Below are 26,991 nucleotides of genomic sequence, written 5' to 3'. Positions count from 1 at the left end.
ACAAAAGAAGGTTTCTCTAAGAAAGAATAGAGATTTCACTAGCAACAAGAGAGAGTGATGGAAAAAAATGGTTACAATATAAAACACAAACTAGTGCCTACACTTATTAATAGCTATCTTTCCTTACTAATGAAATAGGTTTTCCACCCCCACAAAGTTCAGTCTGTTGCAGAGCTGGCTGGCTTCCTAGGAACCAGGATCCAATCTTTCATGAAACAATCCCTCTCAACAAGAGTCTCCTCAGTGAATGGACCCAGAATGTCTTTCTCGACCCTGTGATATACTGAATCAGTCTTTTATCTTTATTCACAGATAGGGTGATCCCCTCGATGTCAGATCATTCCTTTCCCCTGCCAATTAATTTTGATGTTTACAGTTGGTCTTTCATGGTGACCATAAGGGTATAATTTTCAATATAGTTACATTATTCCTTAACTAGTACCTGTACACATCTCACAGTGCTTATGAGTATCATTAAGTTACAAGCTTTCAGTAGAGACCACACATGCTATGCTTCATGGATAAGTACCATGAAAATTATGTATTCGGTGTAGTGAGTTTGCCCAGGTTGAGACATAAGTTGCTTGTTAAGAAAACTGAAACCTTTGCCTGTTGGCACCAATGAGTCTCTGTCACAAAGAGATGGCCTGGATGTTAAATGTAATGGGAGCAAACTGATTGGTTGCTAATATGGAAAATTGCATAGTTAGACTGAGAGAACTGAGAATATATCAGAGAAAAATAACGTCATGTGTTCTATCCACTACAATTTAGCATTCATTAAAATCTTCTACAGAAGGGATCGGCAACCTTTGGCACGCGGCACGCCAGGGTAAGCACCCTGACAGGCTGGGCCGGTTTGTTTACCAGCCGCGTCCGCAGGTTCGGCCAATCGCGGCTCCCACTTGCTGCAGTTTGGCGCTCCAGGCCAATGGGGGCGGCAGCCAGCACATCCCTTGCCCCGCGCCGCTTCCCACAGCCCCGATCGGCCGAACCTGTGGACGCAGCAGGTAAACAAACAGGCCCGGCGTGCCAGGGTGCTTACCCTGGCAGGCCGCATGCCAAAGGTGACTGATCCCTATTCTACAGTATCCACTAAGGAGATCTTCGTAAATTTGTTGGATGTTATACTAATACTCTCATATTTGCAAACTAATGCTTATGAATAAATACCAACCATATTTATTATTAATTTGAAAAATCTGTCTTAAAGTCTTGTCTCGAAAGCTGTTAGCTCTGATCTTGCTTAATGGAATTTAACAACTTAGTTATGGAACTAGCCTTCTCTTCCTATACTGTATTTATTTTGTTGAAGTTTGATTCAAATTTATATCAACCAATTGTCAAATTGGTTTATCAAAACTGTTCAAATCCCTTACTAAAGTGTGAAACTGTCAAAATTGATTAAAGAATTGATCTGTCAGGTTCTGTTTCAGGTGTCAAGACTAGAAAGGTGGCTACCTAAAATGCTAAATTATGTTCTTCTCTTATTTCAGACAGAGGTGGGTGGGATACCAATTCACCCAGAATTTTGAACAGTTGCTTCACAGACTGATCTCTAGCTATCCAGTACACTGAATGAGACAGAGTCCTGTGGAAAAAATAATTTTGATCATCTAAGTAAAGACTGTCCTCATGCATAAGCACTAGGGACTAAAGCTAAGGTTGCAAGGCAACTGCAAGTGCAATTAACTGTAACAGTTAAGTGCTTGACTTTGCAACCTGAGGCCTGATTTACAGTAGGAAATTAGGTTGGTAGAACTACATCATTCAGGGGTGTGAAAAATCCACCCCCCTGAGCGACACAGTTAAACTGACCTAACCCCCGGTGTAGACAGCACTAAGAATTCTCCCATTAACCTAGCTACCGCATCTCGGGGAGGTGGAATGCCTACGCCGATGGGAGAACCTCTCCTGTTGGTGTAGGTAGAGTCTTCACTGAAGCGCTACAGAGGCGCAGCTGCGTCACTGCAGCATTTTCAGTGTAGATAAGCCTTAGTGTTTAATAGTTTTTTTGAATAAAATAATTGTGTGTGTTAATTGAATGGTTCATTCTCTCTCTCTCTCTCTCTCTCTCTCTCTCTCTCTCTCTCTAAAAATAAAATTGTGAAGAATTGGGCATTTAAGCCAGGTAGTGTCTAAAGGCATATGAGAGGCATGGATGAACCCAGACATCTTTGAGTTAGGACATGAATTCTTGTCTTAAAATACCAAGGTACAGAAAATTCAGACCTTTAAGAATCCGATGATTCCCCTGAAAGAAGTAGATTGGCATCACAGGCCCATTAATAAGCTCCTCACTCTCCCATCCCCAGACATCAGAATTTGATTTGCTTAATATATAACAGTTCTTCCTTCTACCTGCACTCTAGGCATGGCATGTACAGATACTTTAGTATGTCAATATTAATTCATCATTTGTTCCAATACATTTTCATCTTCTGCCTTTAAAGAAAATACCTGACCATTTTATTTAAATTATCCTCTTTTCTTTCTCTATTTTGAAACTATCATAAGAAGTGAGTGCCCCGCCTGCATAAGTGGAGCACAACTAATTCCAACAGGCTGTCATCACAGAGAACATTTCAACTTTCTGTGAGTTCAAAGGTTTCTTCTCTTCCCCAATAACATATTCCATTGTTGGTTTCCAGTATCAGTTTTTGCCATTATTCACTTTTGTGTTATTCACTTGTAGTTCACTGCAACTACATTTAATACCACTTGTATTGTTCCAAACTTAAATCATCTGTCCAGTTCCATGAAGGAATGAATTATATTAAATCTTCCTCAATTAATATCATGTTTTTCCAAGTAGACTAAATTCAGTAAGAATTCTTCATTGCTTCTTAGGATATCTGGCACACTTATCATGGAAATCATTGAAGGAAAACTAGCATCAGTACATGTAAACACTATCACATCATTAAAATGCTGAGAACTACCTTGACAATGTAACATTAATTCTATCTTAATAAAAATTGAACTACTTTGATGTGTTTAGTTTTTTTATTACTGATTTTCAATTCAGTAAAATGAGAAAATAATCACTATCAACTCATTTTTGCAAATTTTAAACTATAATGGTTTCATTTTTTATACCTTACTAACAAAAAAAAAAAAAAAAATGTATTTCACCATCGTATGTAAATGACTAAGCAGGATACAGGCCAGTTAAGTAATTACCAGATGAATAAAACAGGCACTTTCCAAAAGAGCTGCTTCTTTTCAATAAAGCATTGTGAAAGCATGGTTGTCCTTTTCTAGTATTTCAACTTCAGTTAGTCACAGTCCAAGTGACACATTGAGGTGCCACATACATTTATATCATGTCCAGCTGTCCTATTTTCTTCTTTATAGAGCCTCAGAGACTGCCAGAGTGAGGTACCCTTACAGGTATATGTCATCTTAAAGAACAAGCTTTCTGCTAGCACTGCAAGTCACCTAACCTCGACAGCTCTATAGTTCAGCTTCATTCTAAATACAGTGAGTATTTTCCAATTTTACAACTTCTGAATTAAAAATGTGTTACATAAGAGCAATAGATGACCTATTTATCTAGCTTTCCAAGTTGCTGAAGCACAAGAGCCTGAGGCATCTGCTGAGGTATGCACAAGATCTTAAAAGGCCTGCAGAAGCCTTTCCAGTCCCAGGTTTCCTACCCAGATGAATCAAAACCTCCATAACAAGGAAAGCTATTGCTCCTCAATGAGGGCTATTTCCATGCTAAATTTCAAATTTCAAATCTCCTCAGAGAAGCCAATCCCAGGGTCCAAAAACATTGAAGCTTACAAGAGCAGACACAGAATTAACCTCAGCAGGCACAAAAGCATTGAGGGGATACAGGGCAAGAAAGGGACCAGACAGGACTACCCCTCTTCCCAGCAGCCTAGACCACAACTGTGCAGGGATGACTCCCCTCAGGGTCATTGGACTCATACTGCTCGTCCCACCTCACAAGTCACTTGGGTTTGGCAAAGAAAAATTCTGAATAAGACCCAACTCCAGGCACCAATGAAATTGAGGGCGGCAGGAGCAAACATGCAAGCAGCCTCAGAGCTTTTGCAGTAGGGACAGACAGACACTGATGACACTATCAAATAGCTTTCTACAGTTTTCGCTCTGGATAGTCTCTCCCCTTGCTGATTGACTGACTACTCCAACTTCCTCTAGCTCCCTTCCTTACAGCCTCATTTCACCTTCCTTGTCTGCTCCCCTTCTCCCTCTTCAATCCTGCCTTGTCCTTCTACCCTTTTCAGTATTTCCCACTCCCTCATCTTTATCTTCTAATTCCCTCCTAACAAAACCCCAGTCCATTATTATTTTTTTTTAATTGTGGAAGCAGCATGATGTTTACTGCTATCAAACTGCTCACTCTACCTGTATGTTCTATCCTTTTCCCCAACTGTGTCTGTCTTGTCTATTTAGACTGTTAGCTCTTCAAGGCCAGGACTGTCTGTTACTCTGTTTATCCAGTGCACAGCACAAGAGGGTCCATTCTTGGTCAGTAACTAGGCACTATTGTAATAAAAAATACCAGCCAAATGTTCCAGTTGTAGGGCCATTTTGTAAAAAGTCAAGAATTTGAGGGAATGGGAAACATGTATTTTTCACTCTCCGCCTGTTCAAAAAAGGCAGCTAAATCACTTTCCTCTTGAACCTTAAAATAATCCACTTTCTGGCAGAGACCAAGAATAGAAAATTCCAGCCCAAGAAGCGAAAATTTCAGAAAGTTATGAACAACCTAAAGCAGGTTTTAGAATGTAAATCATTGTGCAACATAACTAAACCAGCATTCCACTAGATCACATTTATACACACACTGTGTGCATGTGCGCATGCACAGAGATACATTATTTATCTCACTGAGTTTTAAGTATTAAAATTCAGGAACAATTACATCTTCCTGTTTCTCCTATATACCTGCCCTCCATGAACAAATAGAACACTGGTAGCATATTAGTATATTCACAGTATGCTAATGGAACAGCTATTAAATAATAAATGCCTTATATTGTTATCAGCAGGTGCTTCAACAATTAATCTCTGGCTGTTTAATTTCTAGCTCTGCTAAGCAAAGGCACCGAAACTTATTCAGTCTACTAAAATAGCAAGGAATATCTCATAATTATGATAGAAACATCACAAACAACTTATCCATTGTTGTGGTGAGTACCAGGCTTTGAAAAGAAGTAGTAGAAGCCTGATGTAGATTTCTTTCTGTGGCACTTACTTAAAAGTCACTAACCCTGCAGAGTTCAGAACCTTAAAATTAGTTAGTCCTGGTAAAGTATGTCTCAAGGTGATTGGAATCCATATTTTAAAAAATAATTATTTTTTCCCACTTGGGCAGGCTATCATTTCCTAAAAGTATGAATCAGCTTAAAATTATTGAATTCTATGAAGTTGCAGTAGGTGGAATATTAACATCTGGCTTTTCCATCTGCAAGAGCATCTTGAATATCACAATGCACCAAAAGGTGCCTCAACAACAAAAAATTGCATTTCAAGATTACTCCACTTATTTTAAAATGTCTTTGTAAAGTGTATGGATGTCAGCAACAGCCCTCATACAATGTCTCCTTATATTTTACAAATACACTGTTTAAAAATATGCTATACCAGTTCCATCACCAGTGAGCATTTAAGAATAAAAATAAGAAATATCACTCTTCATGACTTTTTTTGTTTTAAAAATAACTACTCCATGATTATTATAAGGCTGGTCCTGCAAATTGTAGGTATATACTGTATGTTACTGTAAAATAACCACATAGGGGTGTAACAGAGATTGTTACTAGTGCTTTTTTTTTTTTTTTTTTTTTTTTAAATGGGCCTAATTTTCTTGAAGCCTTCCAGTTCTTTTCTCAACTCCTTACCTAGTCAAAACTCCCAGGATCATATTAGAGACAGTTAATGCACACATCATTAACACAATAGACCATTCTGGGCCCTGTGAAGTCATTACAGTCTAATCCGTTCATAGGCTTCTATGCAAGTGCACTAAATGTCACATTTGTTTAAGAAGAAAAAGCTGTTTTTGTCAGTTATCACTTTTCTAAATGACATAACTCCATTTTCTCTCTTTATAATAGACAAACGCACACTATGCATTAATGGCCCACAAGAGTTGGTTTGGTTTTTTAAAAAGTGTTGTTTTTCAGATATAGGCATGCAGAAAAAAAGTGTCCCGAACCATTGTTTTCCTCCCAATGTTATAATATAAAAGTAATTTTTGATTTTTTCCCTGTACAATATTAACTCACTTTTTTCTATTGAATTGAACCCATCTATTAAAATACAAAGCTGTCATTCCTTTGCTAGTCAGCTTTCATTCATTAAAAAGTCAACTATTGATAAAAAAAAGTTACAGTATACCCTTGCCAACCATCACACACTATAGGTAGCACCAAAAATATCTTTCCTCACTTTTAGTGAATGCTCCTATTTGCGAACAGTTCATTAGCTTGATAAAATATATAATATTGGAGTACATGAAATATTATCATGTAATTAAAACTACAAATGCAAACATAAAATAAACTAGGTATTGTGATGCATTATCTTTCTTTAATGTGTGTGTCACTTACCACAGGCACCAGTCCTGCAAACATACATGCATGTGACTTTGCATTTATTTTATGCTGTTCCCACATTTTCAGTTTTCAATATGGCAAAGACTTTTGTGCTGACCATAGCATAGCTGAAGTTGCCAGGGAAGAACCTAGAGGTTTTGGAAGCAGACAGGGAGCATGGGTGTCAGTGTGCTTATCCCACACTCCCAAACTATCTGTTTCAGTTAAAATGATCAACAGTAAAATAGTTCATAGCGGAAAGTGTCAGTATTGTTTTCTTTAGGTTTCAAATTTAACTCACTGAGATAATGGAGCTAGTTCACCTCTCCAGTGTTGCCAGCTCACAATTTTATAGGTCTCATGATAACTGGAGATTTTCTTAAAGCATCAGCTTGTCAATCCACTTTTTTTTTTTTAAATTAAAGCTAAGTTTCTCACCTTCATGGCTGTGGAGAAACATTTGAAAACAGGAAACCCAAAGGCTGTGAACCCAAACAACAAATAAATATAACTCAAAAGTTAATATTTTTTTTAATGTCATCATTTTTGGGGGGCCAACTCATGATTTCTAAATGCTCGGGCTTGACAATATTGCATCTCAGAGCTTGCAGGCCAACTCAGAGCAACAACGTTGGTTTATAATCCTTTGATATTTTCTTTGCACCCATCACCACCAGAAACATTCGGGGTTTTTTGTTGTTGTTGTTGTTTTCTGTTTTTTTTAAAGTAAGCTTAGATTCTTGACCAATTCTGTAACAATGGGAGAATTCTATGGCAAATTCTGTGACCCTGGAATTGCAGGATGCCTGAAATCACAGGATGCCTGAAATCTTAACAGTCATTGTACATACAGGTTTTTTTTTTTCAGCAAACCAGATAACTAACTTAGAGAAACTTAAGTTAGTTATCTGTGAACACATATGATTAACGTTACAACATACTTAACATAATAGCCATAATTATTATTATGTTTCAATAGTTATACTGGCCAATGAAAACATGCAACTTTATCAAACCTACCTGATGCCCGTCTAGTGAACCGGTTTATCACTGGAGCTAAAAGAAAAATAGAAAGACATAATTAGATTTTATTAATGGTTTAAAGACAGAACTTTAAAAAATAACACTTTATAAAAATAGTATTATTTTGTTTAACAATTCTCTGTAGATTTTCAGAGAAACATGCTAGTTGTTCTCTAAATCTAAATATTTGAACACAAAGTCGCAAAAGGTGTTATGATCAGTTATCACTGGCATTTAAAGAAATTAAGATTTAAAAAATCATTTTCACTCTCTTTTTAAGCATTACTATATGCATGTACTTATTGCCATGTCTCATTATGAAATACTTTATATTTGCATCGGTTACTTAAATAACTAGGACTGCAAGAAGCCAACGTCTACAAACGATGCAAACTTGGATGCAAACATTTAATAGAGTGGATTTTATTTTTACAAAATGTATAGATGTAAAGATGCTCTTGCATAAAAAAGGGCCAACCTGAAATGCCACTTGAGGAATCAAAAGTTAAACAGGTGAGTATCTGTTCACATAAGTCAAGAACAATGCCAAAAAAAGCTCAATGTGTAGCTCCAAGGCACCAGTGACCCACAAACTACCTATAAATGTGCCGTATACACACTGAGAAAACAGAGATTCCCAGCTTGTTTCTAACCCTGACAGGCTGCAAGATGTATACAATTTTGACTATTTTCTTGCAGGGGGAGGGGGTTGGCTCCACTTCAATTCCTGCCTAGTGTTACCAGCACACTCAAGTACTGCTAGAGCTAGAAACCAATATTTTATATATTATACCATCAAAATGCATACTAGAATCTGATTTCAAATGATAATAAATTATCTCTAACCCTTGCAGGTTAAGAGATCAATTATTAAAATCTTAATAGAACTGAAAGAGAGACCGAGATGATAATCAGAATGACGTATTTTAAACTGTGGAAGTCACCTATTTTATATAAATATTCCTTCTTATATTATTAGGGTTAACTGTATAAAACCCTCTCAATCATTCTGTATGAACATTAAATGAAGAAAATTTATTGAATTTTTTTCTCCACTTAATTTCACTGGGGCTTATATAGCATTTCTTGAATGTAGACATATGCACACAGAAATAAGAACTGCTTAAGAAATAGGAAAGTCTGAATCCCATAGAGCTGCTAACAGCCTCTCAAACTCTGTTAGGAGAGGGAACAACAGCAGAGTTACACATTCTAGTTCAAATTCACAGATGGTAGTGGAAGATCCTAGTAGCCAGAAGCGTACCAGGAGACTAGACTGCAGTGATGCAAAGGGACCACAATTCCATTACAAGGAAAAGCAGCCTGTCAGGAACCAACCAGCACAGGTGGGGGTGTATACAATATTCATAGTCTCAGAGTCTTCTCTCAGTCATTCCCACTGGCAAATATTAGATCTAGCCCCACCCCAGCAGAAACCTCTGTGGAGGGCAGAGGATGAAATAATGACTACTTTTTGCAGAGGTGAATCTCATCTTGGGTGTAATGGATTTGGCAGGCATCACTGGGCCAGGTTCAGAGCTCCACCTGCCCAATGTAAATTAAATGTTGTGGCTCTCTTTTAAAAAATAATGCAAAAATAGACTTGAAGTTGCGAAATGGTTCCAAGTTATGTCATAGCTAACCTATGAAACCACATGTTTGTGTTTTTCTTACTCTTATCTTCCCTTCCTTCTTCCCTCCTTTTGTTAGTCACACTAACTTGTTATACCTTTTCTCGATTTAGATTGTCCGCTCGTCATGACAAATTATGACTACATGTTTGTACAGCAGCTGGCACAATGGGGTTCTTACCCTGATTGGGGCATCTAGGTGAAATAACAACTCCTCCTCCTCCAGAAATGTTAGGTGACACACGCTTTCCAGAGCAGTACATTTTTCCAAGAGAGGATCCTCCGAGTAGGAGGTGACCTCACACGAATGTATCTCTGAACTCAGTCTTCATTAACATAGGACAACAAATGTGAGCGGGGTGCAATGGCGGGAGAGGGGAGGGGCACTGTTGGAATTATTAATAATATTTAAGGCCCTACTTAATTTGCGATATTGAGGAAATTGCAGTTCCTGCAATATTAGGCTTCTACCAGAATTTTGATGGTGGAAACCCCCCGGCTCTCTGCTCCAGGCAGTTGACAGCGGGAGCCTCCCTGGATCTCAGCCCCAGGCTGTTGCTGTTAACCCTTTTCCAAATTACTGCAAAATAATAACGCCCATTATTACTTTTCCATGGCTTGTCCACAACTCAGCTGCAATTTTTTTGACAATCATCCCGCAATTCAAGTAGGGGCTTAATAATATTGGAAATTAGTAATATTAATATGGGAAATCACCCAACACCAATTTAACCATAAATTACTTTATCAAATCCAAAGGCCAAATGGTACTTCATGCAGTTGCCTCAAAAGCTTAACTAATAAGCAATTTACTACACCCAAACAGTAACAAACCATTTATAAGCATTTGATCAAGATTCTAGCAAACAGACTAAACCAGGGGTGCTTCGACCCATGTTGGTTGGCTCCAGCCCAGTCAGGCAGGTATTAGCAATTAACCCTTTAAGAGCTGACTTCTTATACACTTTAACAAACAAGTGATGTCATTTCCAATTACTGACTTCACCTAAAAATAATATGAGAGAATTCACCCTTATTTCCACTCTTAATCCAGATAAGATTTACAACCTTCTTTCTTTGCAAGATCTTTCCTCTGGATCTCTTCCCCTCCTTTCTAAGGACCAACAGCTTTTTCATTGAACCTGAGTTCAAGGAGGGGATAACACTAGTTGTGGATGGGAAAGGGCTGTATTGGCTCATTTTAAGACAGATACTCTTTGTTTAATTTAAAACCATCTGCAGTTACCCCTATCGGTCAGAAGCCTACTTTTTAGAAACTGCCCCTTACAGTAGAACCTCAGAGTTGCGGACACCTCGGGAATGGAGGTTGTCTGTAACTCTGAAATGTTCATAACTTTGAACAAAGCGCAGTTCAGGCTCCAGATCCAGCAGATAACACTCCAGGCCACGATTCAGCAACAGCTGAGCAACCTAGTCAGCCCCGGCATGAGTTTGCTCCTGTGAGCCAGTGTGTGAGAGAGAGAGAACAGCATGTCCCCCTCCCAGCCAGGGGAGGGGGGCTAAAAACAGCATGTCCCTCTCCCAGCGGAATGGGCGGAAGAGGGTGAAAGCTGCACAGACCCCAGCTCTGCTCCTGCTCTGCTGGCTCCAGCTGCCTTGAGCTGGCAGCCCCAGTGTCTTCCTGTAAGTGGCTGCCCCATAAGTAGGGTTGCCAATCCTCCCGGTTTGGCCGGGAGTAATCAGGCTCAATCTCCTGGAGGCTACTGAAGCCAATTCAGGAGATTTTAGGCCGCTAAAAGTCCAGTGGCGTAGGAGAGTTAAGGCAGGTCCCTACCTGCCCTGGCTCCACGCAGTTCCTGGAAGCTGCAACATGTCCAGCAGCGGCTCCTAGGTGGAAGCGCAGCCAAGGGGTCTCTGCGCACTGCCACTGCCCCGAGCGCTGACTCCGCAGCTCCCACTGGCCGAGAACAGGGAACTGTGGCCCAATGGGAGCTCCGGGGACGGTGCTTGCAGGGAGGGGCAGTGCACAGAGCCGCCTGGCCGCTCGTGAGCCTAGGAACTGCTGCCGGACATGCCACCGCTTGCGGGAGCCACCTAAGGTAAGTGCTGGCTGGAGCCTGCACCCTGAAACCCCTCCCGCATCCCAACCCCCTGCCCCAGCCCTGAGCCCCCTCCCGCACCCAAACTCTCTGCCAGAGCCCTCACCCCAAGCCCCTGTCCCAGGTTGGAACCCCCTCCCGCACCCAAACTCCCTCCCAGAGCCCACACTCCAAGCCCCCACCCAAACACCAACCCTCTGCCCCAGCCCTGAGCTCCCTCCTGCACCCCAAACACCCTCCCACATCCCAACCCCCTGTCCCAGCCTGGTGAAAGTGAGTGAGGATGGGAGAGAGCAAGCGATGGAGGGAAAGGGGCTGGAGTGAGGCCTCTGAGAATGGGCGGGGCGGGGCAGAGCCTTGGGGAAGAGGTGAGGCAAGGATGTTTGGGTTTGTGCCATTAGACAGTTGGCAACCCCACTCACGAGTGGGGGTGGGGTGGGCACAGGCAGCCCAGATGAGCCTACCTTTAAGATGCAATACAGGCACAGTACAGTACTTGCTGCTTCTTTTTTTTAATCTCTGCTGCTGCCTGATTGGCTACTTCCAATTTCACATGGTGTCCGGTTGACCAGTCAGTCTGTAACTCTGGTGTTTGTATCTTTGAGGTTCTACTGTATTTCATTAGTTATTCTTTGGACCAGATATCCTCCCTACTTTATTCCTTTTGGTCCTACAACTCATTATTTTCAAGGCCTTTCTTCTACTTGCTAGTCAGGGTCTTTCTTTACAACACATATACGTTTCCTTAACCAATAAGCTAACTTTAATTCTTTAATTTTATACTTAACCTACAAGCACATTAAAAGGAACTTTTGTTTGTTGGACTTTCTCACCGCAAGGTGAGAACCTGTGGCAAAAGACATTGCTCAACATACTCAGGAGTTTGCAACGGTGTGCTGCTACCAGAGCAGGGACTTTCAAGAACACGCTGGGTGCAGATGATAGACCAGGGATCGGCAACCTTTGGCATACGGCCCAACAAGGAAATCCGCTGGCGGGCTGGGACCGTTTGTTTACCTGCAGCATCTGCAGGTTCGGCTGATCGCAGATCCCACTGGCCGTGGTTTGCTGTTCCAGGCCAATGGGGACAGCGGGAAGCGGCATGGGCCGAGGGATGTGCTGGCCGCCACTTCCCGCAGCCCCCATTGGCCTGGAACGGCAAACCGCAGCCAGTGGGAGCTGCGATCGGCTGAACCTGCGGACACTGCAGGTAAACAAACCGTCCCAGCCCACCCGCAGATTTCCCTGACGGGCCGCATGCCAAAGGTTGCCGATCCCTGCGATAGACCAAATGGGAGCACTTTGCATTGAAAATGTTCTTGACCCAAAGTGAATCTTAGAAACCACCTGTGCAATGGGTGGATTGTGATATGAAAGTAAGCATCTTGTAGGTCAAGGGGCAAAAACCAGTCTCCCTGGTTCAGAGATGGGATTATTGCTGCCCATCCTGAAATGTATCTTTCCGAATCTATTGAGTCATCTTAGTTCCAGAATGGATCTTCAACCACCATTCTTTTTCGGTATCAGAAAGTATTTGGAATAAAAGCCCTTCCCTCTGTGTTAAGTGGAAATTGATTCTATAGCACCTAGGTTCCGAAAATAGTTAGTTTATTTTCTGATGTAAAAGGTGCTCGTGAGAAGGATCCCTGAAGGAGGTTAGGGAGGGAAGGGAAGTAGGAGGGAGGGAGGTAAAGTGGATCAAATATTCGGTGGAAATGATCTCCAGTACCCACTTGTCTGTTGTTATACACTCCCAGTTTTGACAATAAATTCTAAGGTGGTCGCTGAAGGGGTGGAGATGTTTGGGTCATTGCAGCAAATAAAGCTGAGGATGGTAACTCGAAGGCTTGAGCAATACATCAAAATTCGTGTTTAGATGTAAATGGCTGTGATTTTGAAGATTGTGGGGCAGCTGGTCTTCGCTTCTGTAGTAGTTGTCCTTTCTGTTGGGATTCATAATGGCTCTGGGGAGGAGGGAACAGTGCAGGCTGGGATCTCTGTGCCATCTGTGACTTACTATATTTTCTTTTTTGAGTAGGTGTGTAAATTCCCAGGGAATGCAACGTGGCTCTCGAATCTTTTAATGTGTGGAGAGATTTGTCCATTTTTTAAAAAACAACTTTGATCCTTCAAATGGAAAGTCTTCCACAGTGGATCGTACATCCTTTTGAAAGCCAGAAAGGAGAAGCCATGAGGTTCTTTGCATGACAACTGCTGTGGAGATGGAGCGAGCAGTGTCCAGAGAGGCCTGCAACAATGTTCTCGCGAGGAGCTGACCCTCAGGAATGATCAGCTAAAACTATTCTTTGATCAGTTAAGAGATGTTCGATGAAGGCGTTTAACTTAAGGTAGTTGATAGGATTGTATTTTGCCATAACGGCTTGATAATTCGCAATCCTAAATTGCAGGGTCACTGATGAATATGACTTTCCTCCAAATAAATTCAGTTGTTTCCAGTCCTTGTCTTAGGGTGTCGATTTAGTGTGGTGCTGTCTGCCATGTTCATTTGCAGTGTCAACATCAAGGGAATTTGAAGATTAGTGAGAAAATAAAAAATCCACATCTTTAGAGGGAACATATTTTTTGTCTGCTCTCTTACATGTGAGAGGTATTGTGGCTGGTGGCTGTTATATGGGTTTTGTTGGGTCGAACCAGGCCTCGTTGACAGGGAGCGCAATGACCTGCTGTTGAGGTATGTAGGATGTTCAGCAGCTTGTGTTGTGACTCCTTCGTTTCTTCAAAGGAAAATCATGTCTTACTAATCTATTAGAGTTCTTTGAAGGGGTCAACAAACATGTGGACAAAGGGGATCCAGTGGACATAGTGTACTTAGATTTCCAGAAAGCCTTTCACAAGGTCCCTCACCAAAGGCTCCGATGTAAATTAAGTTGGCATGGGATCAGAGGAAAGATCCTTTCATGGACTGAGAACTAGTTAAAAGGGTAGGAATAAATGGTAAATTTTCAGACTGGAGAGGGGTAAGTAGTGGGGTTCCCCAAGGGTCAGTCCTAGGACCAATCCTATTCAACTTATTCATAAATGATCTGGAGAAAGGGGTAAACAGTGAGTTGGCAAAGTTTGCAGATGATACTAAACTGCTCAAGATAATTAAGACCAAAGCAGACTGTGACGAACTTCAAAAAGATCTCACAAAACTAAGTGATTGGGCAACAAAATGGCAAATGAAATTTAATGTGGATAAATGTAAAGTAATGCACATTGGAAAAAATAACCCCAACTATACATACAATATGGAGCTAATTTAGCTACAACTAATCAGGAAAGAGATCTTGGAGTCATCGTGGATAGATCTCTGAAGACATCCACGCAGTGTGCAGTGGCAGTCAAAAAAGCAAACAGGATGTCAGGAATCATTCAAAAAGGGATAGAGAATAAGATGGAGAATATCTTATTGCCCTTATATAAATCCATGGTATGCCCACATCTTGAATACTGCGTACAGATGTGGTCTCCTCATCTCAAAAAAGATATACTGGCATTAGAAAAGGTTCAGAGAAGGGCAACTAAAATGATTAGGGGTTTGGAATGGGTCCCATATGAGGAGAGATTAAAGAGGCTAGGACTTTTCAGCCTGGAAAAGAGGAGACTAAGGGGGGATATGATAGAGGTATATAAAGTCATGAGTGGTGTGGAGAAAGTGAATAAGGAAAAGTTATTTACTTGTTTCCATAATATAAGAAATAGGGGCCACCAAATGAAATTAATGGGCAGCAGGTTTAAAACAAATAAAAGGAAGTTCTTCTTCACACAGCACACAGTCAACCTGTGCTTGATTCAACTCCTTGCCTGAGGAGGTTGTGAAGCCTAGGACTATAACAGGGTTTAAAAGAGAACTAGATAAATTCATGGAGGTTAAGTTCATTAATGGATATTAGCCAGGATGGGTAAGGAATGGTTTCCTTAGCCTCTGTTTGTCTGAGGGTGAAGATGGATGGCAGGAGAGAGATCACTTGATTATTACCTGTTAGGTTCACTCCCTCTGGGGCACCTGGCATTGGCCACTGTCTGTAGACAGGATACTGAGCTGGATGGACCTTTGGTCTGAACCAGTATGGCCATTCTTATGTTCTCATGTACCCAAATGCTAATGCAGTTATAGGTGATATACTTCAGATCATTACTGATTAAAAATACAGTATCTATAAACAGTATCTGTAAATTGAATCTGGTTCCTTTTGCCTCTAGAGTTATCAGTTCAAATCCATTTCAGTCACTAAAGTAACCATCATCTAATGACTGTTTGGGTAGCTGCAGTATGTGAAATCAATTTCATATCACAAAAACACTTGAAACCTAACTGACATCCTTCTGCTAAGACAACATAAAATAGTGTCCCCTGACATTACTAAAAGAGTTTCAACAGGTCAGGGAGAGGAACTTTGCGGAGACAGTTGTACTAACAATATAATTGTACTACCAATATAATAACTGATCTGAAACCAAACTCAGTGAAGACACACCCTTGGTTCTATCAAATAGTTCTAATGATATTGCCGTACGATATGCTCAAATTGACTGTACACCAAAAACTGGCTGGAAAAGGCTGCATATTTATTGATTTGCAGTAGCAAAATAGTATATTGAGTTCTGCATAATTATAAAAAGGGGTCAAACATAGGTTTGTAAAATCTGGTTAATGAGTTTTCCTCAAAAGGAGCAACCTGGGAGGCAAATACATCCAGTTTGCTTTTAGTGCCATTTGATGTTTCCTGATGATTAACAGATTTAATTCCTTGCCACAACTGCACATTGTATTTCAATTAGAGGAGGATCTCATTTAAATGCATGATGTCATTTAAATACTAACGTGACTTTTCAAATTCTGCTTTACTCCAACGAAAATATGTTGTATGTTTTCACAAAGGAACACCATCTGCAAAGGACAGGAAAGAGGCAGATTTTGCTATTCGCACCATGTTTTTATTGAAGTCTCTCACTTTAAATTATGAAATAAATAAATTCCTGTGCAGTGTGTGGACAGTCTGGCTTACAGTGCACTGTGCTTTAAAGGACACCATTTTCTTTTTAAACTACATAATGGTTGTATGTTTCAAACCGTGGAAATATATCTACCTGTATACAAAGTTCACACTTGGAAAAACCCAGTTCAGACAACTGTGCACAGCTACAGAATTTTTTAAAATGTATTTTGGTGATAAAAATGAAAATACGTACACAGATACATTTGGTACCATAGGAATGATGAAAATGAGGCTAAACTTAAATATGTATGTATCCGTCCATAACTGTGGGATCGTGTACTGTAAAAACAACTGCAAATTATATAAAATCAGTAAAAACATTTCCATCACCCAATGAACCAACTGGGATTATCAATACCGTACCTTTCCTTATATTTTAACATTTACATACCCCTTTATGACAGGTTTCACAGTAGCAGCCGTGTTAGTCTGTATCCGCAAAAAGAACAGGAGTACTTGTGGCACCTTAGAGACTAACAAATTTATTAGAGCATAAGCTTTCGTGGGCTACAACCCACTTCTTCGGATGCATATAGAGTGAAACATATATTGAGGAGATATATATACAGCAGGCTCTCTGTATGTGTGTGTATATATATCACCTCAATATATGTTTCACTCTATATGCATCCGAAGAAGTGGGTTGTAGCCCACGAAAGCTTATGCTCTAATAAATTTGTTAGTCTCTAAGGTGCCACAAGTACTCCTATACCCCTTTATGAACATCGATTGGTTATCACAACACCCCATGAGATAATCATTGTACAGAAGGGGAAACCAAGGGGGAAAAATTTAATTATTTTTCACAGAAAGTCAGTGTCAGAGATCATAAGAGGATGAAGGAATCCCTTGCTCCCAGTCCTATATATAGTTCACTAGTTCTTATACTATTGAGCTGCCCCCTGTTGTGGTCCCCTCAATTCAATTGCTCAAAAGGGCCAAGTTTGTGGCAGACAACTGGCTGAGAGTGATACTACTGCCATTAGTGGCAGCTGAGGTAGCCAATTAATAACCACACAGACACATGAACTGGTCTGGAGTCCTCAAAAAAAGTTAATGAACCGGTGGCCATTGATCTAATGAACTCAAAATGCCTTCTCTTGGTGACTGCTCTGGGTGAGAACAGTGAATAACCCAAGATGTTTTGGAACAGTCAAGAGGCAAAACTTTCAATCTCAGCTAATCAGTTTCAAGAATATCTTCAAAAAACAAAGCGCTAGAAACACTTTAAATAAAAAACCTCTTGGGGGTGGTTTTTTGTTTTAAATGAAAACTAAAAGATTAGCATTTACATTTCTAGATCCCTCAAATCTGGCTCTGTTTGTAAAATAGGAATACTGCTTACCTTCCTTTCATGGGTGTTGAGGAGCTTAATATTTATAAATTGGTGTGAGATCTGTGGATGGAAGGCACTATTTATGTATACAACACCAGCTCACATATTTTAGTGTAATACTCAAGCAGTGAAATAGTGGCAAAATTCCCATCAATTTCAATGGGGCCAGTGCATTTAATAGGTCCAGAATTTTATCCAGAGTTTAGGAACCTGCTTCTGATCTCATTACATGATTTTACACTGGTTTAAATCCACTGACTTAAAAGTAGTTACTCAGGTTTTTTCACTACATCATGATAATTCACTTCATATTAATAAGAATGAAGCCAGACTTTTAGATGGGGCTTAGTTGTGCTTAAGGCTCCACCTTTTACGTTTCCAAGCCCGGCTCACTTCTCAGAGCTACACAAACCTTCAGAAAAGCTGTTGAGTTATATCGATCACAATTCTTACATTCCTGTGGCACCTTATAGACTAACAGACGTATTGGAGCATGAGCTTTCATGGGTGATGTCATAACTATAAAGGGAAGGGTAACAGCCCTCCTGTGTACAATACTATAAAATCCCTCCTGGCCAGAGACTCCAAAATCCTTTTACCTGTAAAGGGTTAAGAAGCTCAGGTAACCTGGCTGACACCTGACCCAAAGGACCAATAAGGGGACAAGATACTTTCAAATCTTGGTTGGGGGAAGGCTTTTGTTTGTGCTCTTTGTTTTTGGGGGGAGTTCGCTCTTGGGACTAAGAGGGACCAGACATCAATCCAGGCTCTCCAAATCTTTCTGAACAAGTCTCTCCTATTTCAAACTTGTAAGTACAGCCAGGCAAGGCGTGTTAGTTTTATCTTTGTTTTCTCAACTTGTAAATGTACCTTTTACTAGGGTGTTTACCTCTGTTTGCTGTAACTTTGAACCTAAGGCTAGAGGGGGATTCCTCTGGGCTCTTTAAGTTTGATTACCCTGTAAAGTTATTTTCCATCCTGATTTTACAGAGATGATTTTTACCTTTTTCTTTCATTAAAAGCCTTCTTTTTAAGAACCTGATTGATTTTTCCTTGTTTTTAGATCCAAGGGGGTTGGATCTTGATCCACCAGGAGTTGGTGGGAGAGAGGAGGGGGGATGGTTAATTTCTCCTTGTTTTAAGATCCAAGGGGTTTGGATCTGTATTCACCAGGAAATTGGTGAAGAGTCTCTCAAGGCTACCCAGGGAAGGGAATTAGCACATTGGGAGTGGTGGCAGCAGACCAGATCTAAGCTGGTAGTTAAGCTTAGAAGTTTTCATGCAGGCCCCCACATCTGTACCCTAAAGTTCAGAGTGGGGAAGGAGCCTTGACAGGTGAATACCCACTTCTTTGGATGCATGTGAAGAAGTGGGTATTCACCCACGAAAGCTCATGCTCCAATACGTCTGTTAGTCTATAAGGTGCCACAGGACTCTTTGCTGCTTTTACAGATCCAGACTAACACGGCTACCCCTTTAATTCTTACATTATACGATTTAACACCAGCTTGTCTTTTAATTCTCATAAAAACAGATTAACAATTAGGATGAGCTAAACTAATCAGAACAAATCAAAATCAGGATTGGATGCTTCTCTGGAAAATGTGTGTTAGGTAAACAGAAGTTCTTTGGCTCAATATGGAGGTAACTGGGTGAAATATGGCCTGTGTTATACAGGAGGTGAGATTAGATTATCCCTCCTGGCCTTAGAATCTACTAAACCATCTCAAGAAACCCGCACATCTAGGACGATTATAGAATCTAGCTGCTGTGGTAAAAATGCTGTTTAACACAAAAAAGCTACAAGGCTATCCAATACGGATCTTCATATGAAATAAAATTTTAAGAAGTCACTTCACTGTAAAGGGCTTTTCCTCCCTTTAGTTATCGGATTCTGGCTGTTATATTCAATGACAGTCTGTATAAAAAGAACAACCCTGTGACAAACGTGGGAATAGTTAGGTCTAGAGGGAGCTGCTTTCTGTCTTCCCGGTGAGGAACTATGATGGCTCTGACAACAAACAGCAGAACACGGAGACAGGAAGGGGAATCAAGTGAATATGTAAGCAAATAAAAAAAAAAACCTTTAAAACAAAACCGAATGTCATCCTTTTTAGTTATGGCACGGCTTTCTAAATGTATACACTTCATAAGTCCAGGAAACAAACTATAGCAGTGAGGAGTCCGGTGGCACCTTAAAGACTAAGAGATTTATTTGGGCATAAGCTTTCGTGGGTAACAAAACCCACTTCTTCAGATGCATGGAGTTAAAATTTCAGATACAGGCATAAATATACTGGCACATGAGGAGAAGGGAGTTACCTTACAAGTGGAGAACCAGTATTGACAAGGCCAATTCAGTCAGGATGGATGTGGTCCACTCCCAATAATTGATGAGAAGGTGTCAATGCCAAGAGAGGGAAAACTGCTTTTGTAGTGAGCCAGCCACTCCCAGTCCCTATTCAAGCCCAAATTAATGGTGTGAAGTTTGCAAATGAATTGTAGCTCTGCAGTTTCTCTTTGAAGTCTGTTTTTGAAGTTTTTTTTGTTGAAGGATGGCTACTTTTAAATCTGCTATTGAGTGTCCAGGGAGATTGAAGTGAGGTTATGGGTTAAGTGATGGGGAAAGTGATACACAAAAACAACAAGGAGTCCGGTGGCACCTTAAAGGCTAACAGATTTATTTGTGCATAAGCTTTCGTGGGTAAAAAAACCCCACTTGCAGCATCACTTGCCCCATGACCTCAGCCATACAGAACGCAACGCCATCCACAGCCTCAGAAACAACTCTGACATTATAATTAAACAGTCTGACAAAGGAGGTGCTGTAGTCATCATGAACAGGTTAGATTATGAACAGGAGGCTGCCAGGCAACTCTCCAACACCACATTCTACAGGCCACTATCCTCCAATCCCACTGAGGAGTACCAAAAGAAACTACACCATCTGCTCAAGAAACTCCCTGCTATAGCATGGGAACAAATCTACACAGACACTCCCCTAAAGCCCCAACCAGGTGTATTCTATCTGCTATCCAAGATCCATAAATCTGGAAATCCTGGAAGCTCCATCATCTCAGGCATTGGCACTCTTACAGCAGGATTATCTGGCTATTTGGACTCTCTCCTCAGACCCTACGCTACCAGCACTCCTAGCTATCTTCGAGACACCACCGACTTCCTGAGGAAACTATAATTCATTGGTGATCTTCCTGAAAACACCATCCTGGCCACCATGGATGTAAAAGCTCTTTACACCAATATTCCACATGAGGACGGACTACAAGCTGTCGGAACAGTATCCCTGATGAGGCCACGGCACACCTGGTGGCTGAGCTTCGTGACTTTGTCCTCACCCACAACCATTTCAGATTTGGGGACAACTTATACCCTCAAGTCAGCAGCACTGCTATGGGTACCTGCATGGCCCCGCAGTATGCCAACATTTTTAAGGCTGACTTAGAACAACGCTTCCTCAGCTCTCGTTCCCTAGCGCCCTTCCTCTACATGTGCTACATTGATGACATCTTCATCTTATGGACCCATGGGAAGGAGGTCCTTGAAGAATTCCACCTGGATTTCAACAATTTCCACCCCACCATCAACCTCAGCCTGGACCAGTCCACATAAGAGATCCACTTCCTGGACACTACAGTGCAAATAAGTGATGGTCACATAAACACCACCCTATACCAGAAACCTACTGACCACTATACTTACATACATGCCTCCAGCTTCCATCCAGGACACATCACATGATCCATTGTCTACAGCCAAGCTCTAAGATACAACCACATTTGCTCCAATCCCTCAGACAGAGACAAACACCTACAAGATCTTTATCAAGCATTCTTAAAACTACAATACCCACCTGGGGAAGTGAGGAAACAGATTGACAGAGCGAGACGGGTACCCAGAAGTCACCTGCTACAGGACAGGCCCAACAAGAAAAATATAACAGAACACCACTGGCCATCACATACAGCCCCCAGCTAAAACCTCTCCAGCACATCATCAACGATCTACAACCTATCCTGGAAAACGATCCCTCACTCTCACACACCTTGGGAGGCAGGCCAGTCCTCGCTTACAGACAGCCCCCCAACCTGAAGCAAATACTCACCAGCAACTACACACCACACCACAGAAACACTAACCCAGGAACTAATCCCTTTAACAAACCCCGTTGCCTACTCTGTCCCAATATCTACTCTAGTGACACCATCATAGGACCCAAGCACGTCAGCCACGCCATCAGGGGCTCATTCACCTGCACATCTACTAATGTGATATATGCCATCATGTGCCAGCAATGCCCCTCTGCCATGTACATTGGCCAAACCGGACAGTCTCTACGTAAAAGAATAAATGGACACAAATCAGACATCAGGAATGGTAACATACAAAAGCCAGTAGGAGAACACTTCAGTCTCCCTGGACATTCAATAACAGATTTAAAAGTAGCCATCCTTCAACAAAAAAACTTTCAAAAACAGACTTCAAAGAGAAACTGCAGAGTTACAATTCATTTGCAAACTTAACACCATTAATTTGGGCTTGAATAGGGACTGTGAGTGGCTGGCTCACTACAAAAGCAATTTTCCCTCTCTGGGTATTGACACCTCCTCATCAATTATTGGGAGTGGACCACATCCACCCTGACTAAATTGGCCTTGTCAATACTGGTTCTCCACTTGTAAGGTAACTCCCTTCTCTTCATGTGCCAGGATATTTATGCCTGTATCTGTAATTTTCACTCTATGCATCTGAAGAAGTGAGGTTTTTTACCCACGAAAGTTTATGCCCAAATAAATCTGTTAGTCTTTAAGGTGCCACCGGACTCCTTGTTGTTTTTGTGGATACAGACTAACACGGCTACCCCCTGATACTTGGAACCTATAGCAGTAATGTTACAAATATAAAATGTATCCCTTAAATTTCATAAGTACACCTCACCAAATTTACCTATCTATCATTCTGTTCCTGTTCTTTAAGGTTACATTTTTGATTAAAATCATCAAACAACCTCCAACTCCAAATTACAACCAACTGGCAGGACACTGAACAGGGAGCAACTCTCAAATATCAGGGCAGTTTTAAAGACAGTGCTGGAGGATGCTCAAAAGATGTGAACATTCAGATATCAGAAGCTGCAGTCATGTTTCAGGCCCTTCAGCAGCCTCTGCGTGGACACTGTGATGTCAAGCTTGCCACAAAGCTGCTGACCTACAGAACCACAGTTATATTAACTTTATTGTACAAAAGTGAAGCATGGGCACCGAGGACGGTGAAGAACACTGGATTGATATTATCAATTCTTGTCATCTTTGTCAGCTGTTCCACATTAAGTGGCAGGACAAGATCAGAAATGAAGATATTCTAAGTTGAACCCACTAAATATCTCCATTAGTACTGGTTCAGTTCTGGCGGCTTTCTTGGTATGGGCATATTATTAAAATGGAATACACCAAGGAATGCTGTTACACAGCCAGTGATCATGTGGGTGGCAAAAAATTTGGTGGCATGATAAGATTGTCAGTGATGTACAGAAATTAAATATTCAGCCAGATCATCTTAAGGACTTACCCAGGGATTGATCCAGGTGGCACTTGATCTGCCAAGAGGATACATCCCTTTAGGATGTGATTTACCATGACGATGATTCCATTCTTGTTCTTTAAGCTTACATTTTTGATTAAAAACAACACAAACAAAAAACAAACAAAACCATTGCTTGGGCCCTGAGCAATCTTTACCCCAAATGGCAAAACACAGTCCTGCTGATGTGCACATATATGTAATACTCTGCTACTGAAGACAAAAGTTTGGATAACAGTCCTCCTGTCGGGTTTCGTGATAAGGAAACAATCCTTGAACTTCTCCACTAAAGTGAAAAGGGGCTGCATCTCCCTCAAATGATAAGATCTACCCATGAGAAAGTGCCACCAGATGGCTCCCTACAAAGAAAGACACTACTACAAAAGGAAGCACTGCTGGGGCAGGCTCCCAAGAAGACTTCATTGCTAAAGAGGTATCGAGCAGCAGCAGAGTTAATTCTGCTGGGGACAAAGAAGAGTATGTGCCTGTGCATTCACATGCATGGATTTGGTACTGTATGAGATGCTGTAAAAAAATATTTCAGAAAGTCCAGCAGGAAGAGGTTGGGGAGCCACCCCCTGAGGTAAGGACTATGCTGGAGCCCTGGTTTTGTGAGCCATGGTGTGAGGGAGAAAAACGAAATCAAGATGGAATTGATTTGGATGTTGCAAGAGAAACAGTTGCTGGTTGGGGAAAACTCTACTATGTGGAATGTGCTGGGGTAATAAATTTTAAAAAACAGTGTCAGCCTACACTTTTACAACTTTAAAACACCTACCACCACCACCACATGTTTATTAACATTCACATTGCTAAAGACATCGTACCAACACATCAGCTGCTCCTTCAAGAAGCAGAGTAAGAAAAGGTGCACAGACACCTGCTACCTTGCTCAACAGGAGGGTAACTTGATAGGAGCAGCACTGTGGTGAACAGAAGGAAGGAAGGGGGAGTACATGTTGGGGGAAATGCAATGGTGGCCCCTTCTTCTCCACAGACTCTCTGCCTCTCATTAGCCGGACAGAGGAAAACAGGAGCTGATCGGCACCTCACTCCCTCCCCTCATTAATTTAAACATTTTTCTGGGTATTTTGGACTCTCTCACTCCATTTCAGCTTTCCCACCCGCCCTCCCTGTGGCTGTAGTATAGAAGCTGTGTTTTTAGGATGCTGTAGGTATGGGTCAGGAAGAATTTTTTTCCCATTTGAGACTTGGTGGGTTCTTTCACTTTCCTCACACCGGCACGGAGGCACAGTTAGGTTAAATAGGAGTAGGACTATGAAATATTATTGATTCTTGCCTGCATATTTATACCTGCCTCTGGAAATTTCCACCACATGCGTCTGATGAAGTGGGTATTCACCCACGAAAGCTTATGCTCCAGTACGTCTGTTAGTCTATAAGGTGCCACAGGACTCTTTGTCGCTTTTTACAGATCCAGACTAACACGGTTACCCCTCTGATACAGGAAATATTAGTAATTTGTATAAAGGTTTAGTTCATTGCAATTTGCAGTCCAGTGCAGAGAAAAGGCCAAAAAAGCCAGCTCCCAGAAGTAAGAGACCTGCGATTTCACTGGTGGATCTTTGTGACTGTGGGAGAAGGAGAGACAGGAAGTCTTCACAGTCTCTTTGGTACCTTCTTTGGTATCCTTGCAGGGGGCAGGGTGAGAGGATCAAAACGATTGAGCTGAAACGTAGGGGTAGGCTGAGGATAGTCTACCCTGAGTGATGGATTATAGGACTCCTACCATAAAACCCCCATACTGGACACATTTAAAGGCCTGGTACATGAGAGTCGGGGGAGACATGGCAGATAGCGTACTTCCTCAGTATTATGTTAATAAAGTTGCAGCCTGCTGCTTAAATCTATCTGTTTCTGTCCTCATTTATCTGCATGTCCTAATCAACAAACTCCCTACATTTTCACAAATATAAGCAACAAAATAAGGCAAACATGCAAAACCAAGAGTTGCTAATTTTTGTGCTCCTATAGCTCAAGATGAATTTATAAGCCATTAATTTGTAGTATAGACTACATTTCTTTTAGGCATTTAAAATCCTAACAATGAAATCCATTAGACTGCAGAATAGTCTTCCAAGAGAAGCCTCATAACCACAATTACTTAAAAGCTCAAGCTCTAATTTCTCTGATTACATGAAATGACTGCTACAGCAGTCAACCATTTTTCTAACACCAGCATCTCCAATTACTGAGTGGTAGCAGAATTCTGCAACCTTGCAGGGTAGCTTTCCAGTCAAAGAGAAAATGAATGATGTCAAATCTGGGTATTCTGTGTGTAACTTGTTTTATTTACATATATATACACTAGACCTGAAACAGAGGCAGTCAGAAATGGCATGCAAGAAATCCCCTCTTACAGAAATCTCAGTCCACACACCAACACCCATTTCCCAGGAAGCTACTTTATTCCAAGAATGGCCTCTTAATATAGAGAACAAAGAAGATAGCAATCTCTCTGCTATCTGCCACAGCTTCTCTTAAAGAACTACCGCATAACACTGCATAAAAAAACTAGTCGGAAATTATTTCTTCAAAAACTAAAAGCTTGCTTTCAGACTATGATAAAGAATTTTGAAGACTGCAACAATGCCACCTAGTGACTTCTGTCAAAAGTATACTCCTGGGGGAATTCTGCACCACTGCACAATGCAGAATTTTGCAGAGTTCCTTGTTTCCCCTGCAGAATTGCTGGCCACCACTAGGAGCTGCTGGACTCTGCAGAGCCCAGTTTGCAGTGAGCAGAGCGCCCAGCCTGATGGAGCTGGAGGCTGCATGCTCTTTGATCCTCATTCTCCTGGGAGGGGAGTGGGCCTGGGAGACCCAGCCAGCTCTGGCAAAGGGTGAGGAAGGGCAGGGCAGGGCCGCACCACACCGCACCATGTCCCCCTGCAGGACAGTAAAGAAGTTGGGAGGAGTAAAGGCTCTGGGGGTGCTGGTGTCTAGGACGGGGGATGCCCTGCGGATGGGCTCTGGAGGGAGGAGAGTGCTGGTGTCTGGGCCGGGGGATGCCCCGTGGCTGCGATATGGGAGGGATGGGAGTGCAGGCATCTGGGCTCTGGGCCCCCCCCCCCCACAGCCCCTCCCCCAACTGGAACTGGGTTGTTGTAGGGGTTTCTTTAACTCTCTACTCCTGAGGGAATCTTTTTTGCTGTTGTCTGTATTGTTGACATACTTTTTGACAGGTATTTTGAAATAAATTACCAAAAAAATTGAAACTGGAGTGAGTATATTGTGTTATTTTGACAAAATATGCAGAATTTTAAAATACTGTGCATGGAATTTTTTGCAGCAGAATTCCTCCAGGAGTAAAAGTATTCAAATTTTCTCAATACGAATTTTTTGAAAATTAATTTCAGTATGTAATATCACCACACAACAGCAAGAACAGAGCTGTTGATAAATAGTCTATTTCTGATAGAGCAAAAATACTGCAATTTCTTGTTTTTTTAAGTCCCATATCCTATTGTGTCTATCTGTTTAACCCCATTATTGTGGTATCAGGGGGACAGAAATGCTAGCATGACGTCCCAGCAAACATTAAGCCAGGGGTAGGCAAACTACGGCCCAGGGCCAGATCCGACCCCTCAGGGCTTTGGATCCTGCCCGCGGGATTGCCCCCTGTGGCGCCGTGGGCCCCGCACCGCTCTCAGAAGTGGCAGGCACCACTTCCCTGCGGCCCACGGGTGGGGGGGTCAGAGGGCTCCGTGCGTTGCCCTTGCCTCCAGGCACTGCCCCCTGCAGCTC

At 41.6% G+C, this 26,991-nt stretch overlaps 1 protein-coding gene across 2 annotated transcripts in view; it reads right to left on the bottom strand.

Moving 5' to 3' along the window:
- PRKAR2B (protein kinase cAMP-dependent type II regulatory subunit beta) overlaps positions 1-26,991 on the bottom strand; it is a 171,173-nt gene that overhangs the window by 102,483 nt on the left and 41,699 nt on the right. Inside the window, exons 2-3 of one of the 2 annotated variants that reach the window (XM_029910853.1) lie at positions 24,997-25,006; positions 7,593-7,628 (exon numbers count right to left, since the gene is read on the bottom strand). In XM_029910853.1, coding sequence (XP_029766713.1) covers positions 7,593-7,628; positions 24,997-25,006 — 46 coding nt within the window. The remainder of the gene's footprint in view (positions 1-7,592; positions 7,629-24,996; positions 25,007-26,991) is intronic. The other variant, XM_024219861.1, reaches the window with a different exon arrangement.

This window comes from Terrapene carolina, unplaced genomic scaffold (assembly GCF_002925995.2).
Source record: "Terrapene carolina triunguis isolate 2854851 unplaced genomic scaffold, T_m_triunguis-2.0 Scaffold68, whole genome shotgun sequence".
Taxonomy (NCBI): domain Eukaryota; kingdom Metazoa; phylum Chordata; order Testudines; family Emydidae; genus Terrapene; species Terrapene triunguis.
The sequence above is the reverse complement of the archived record's forward strand: the minus strand, read 5'-3'. Positions and strand labels throughout refer to the sequence as shown.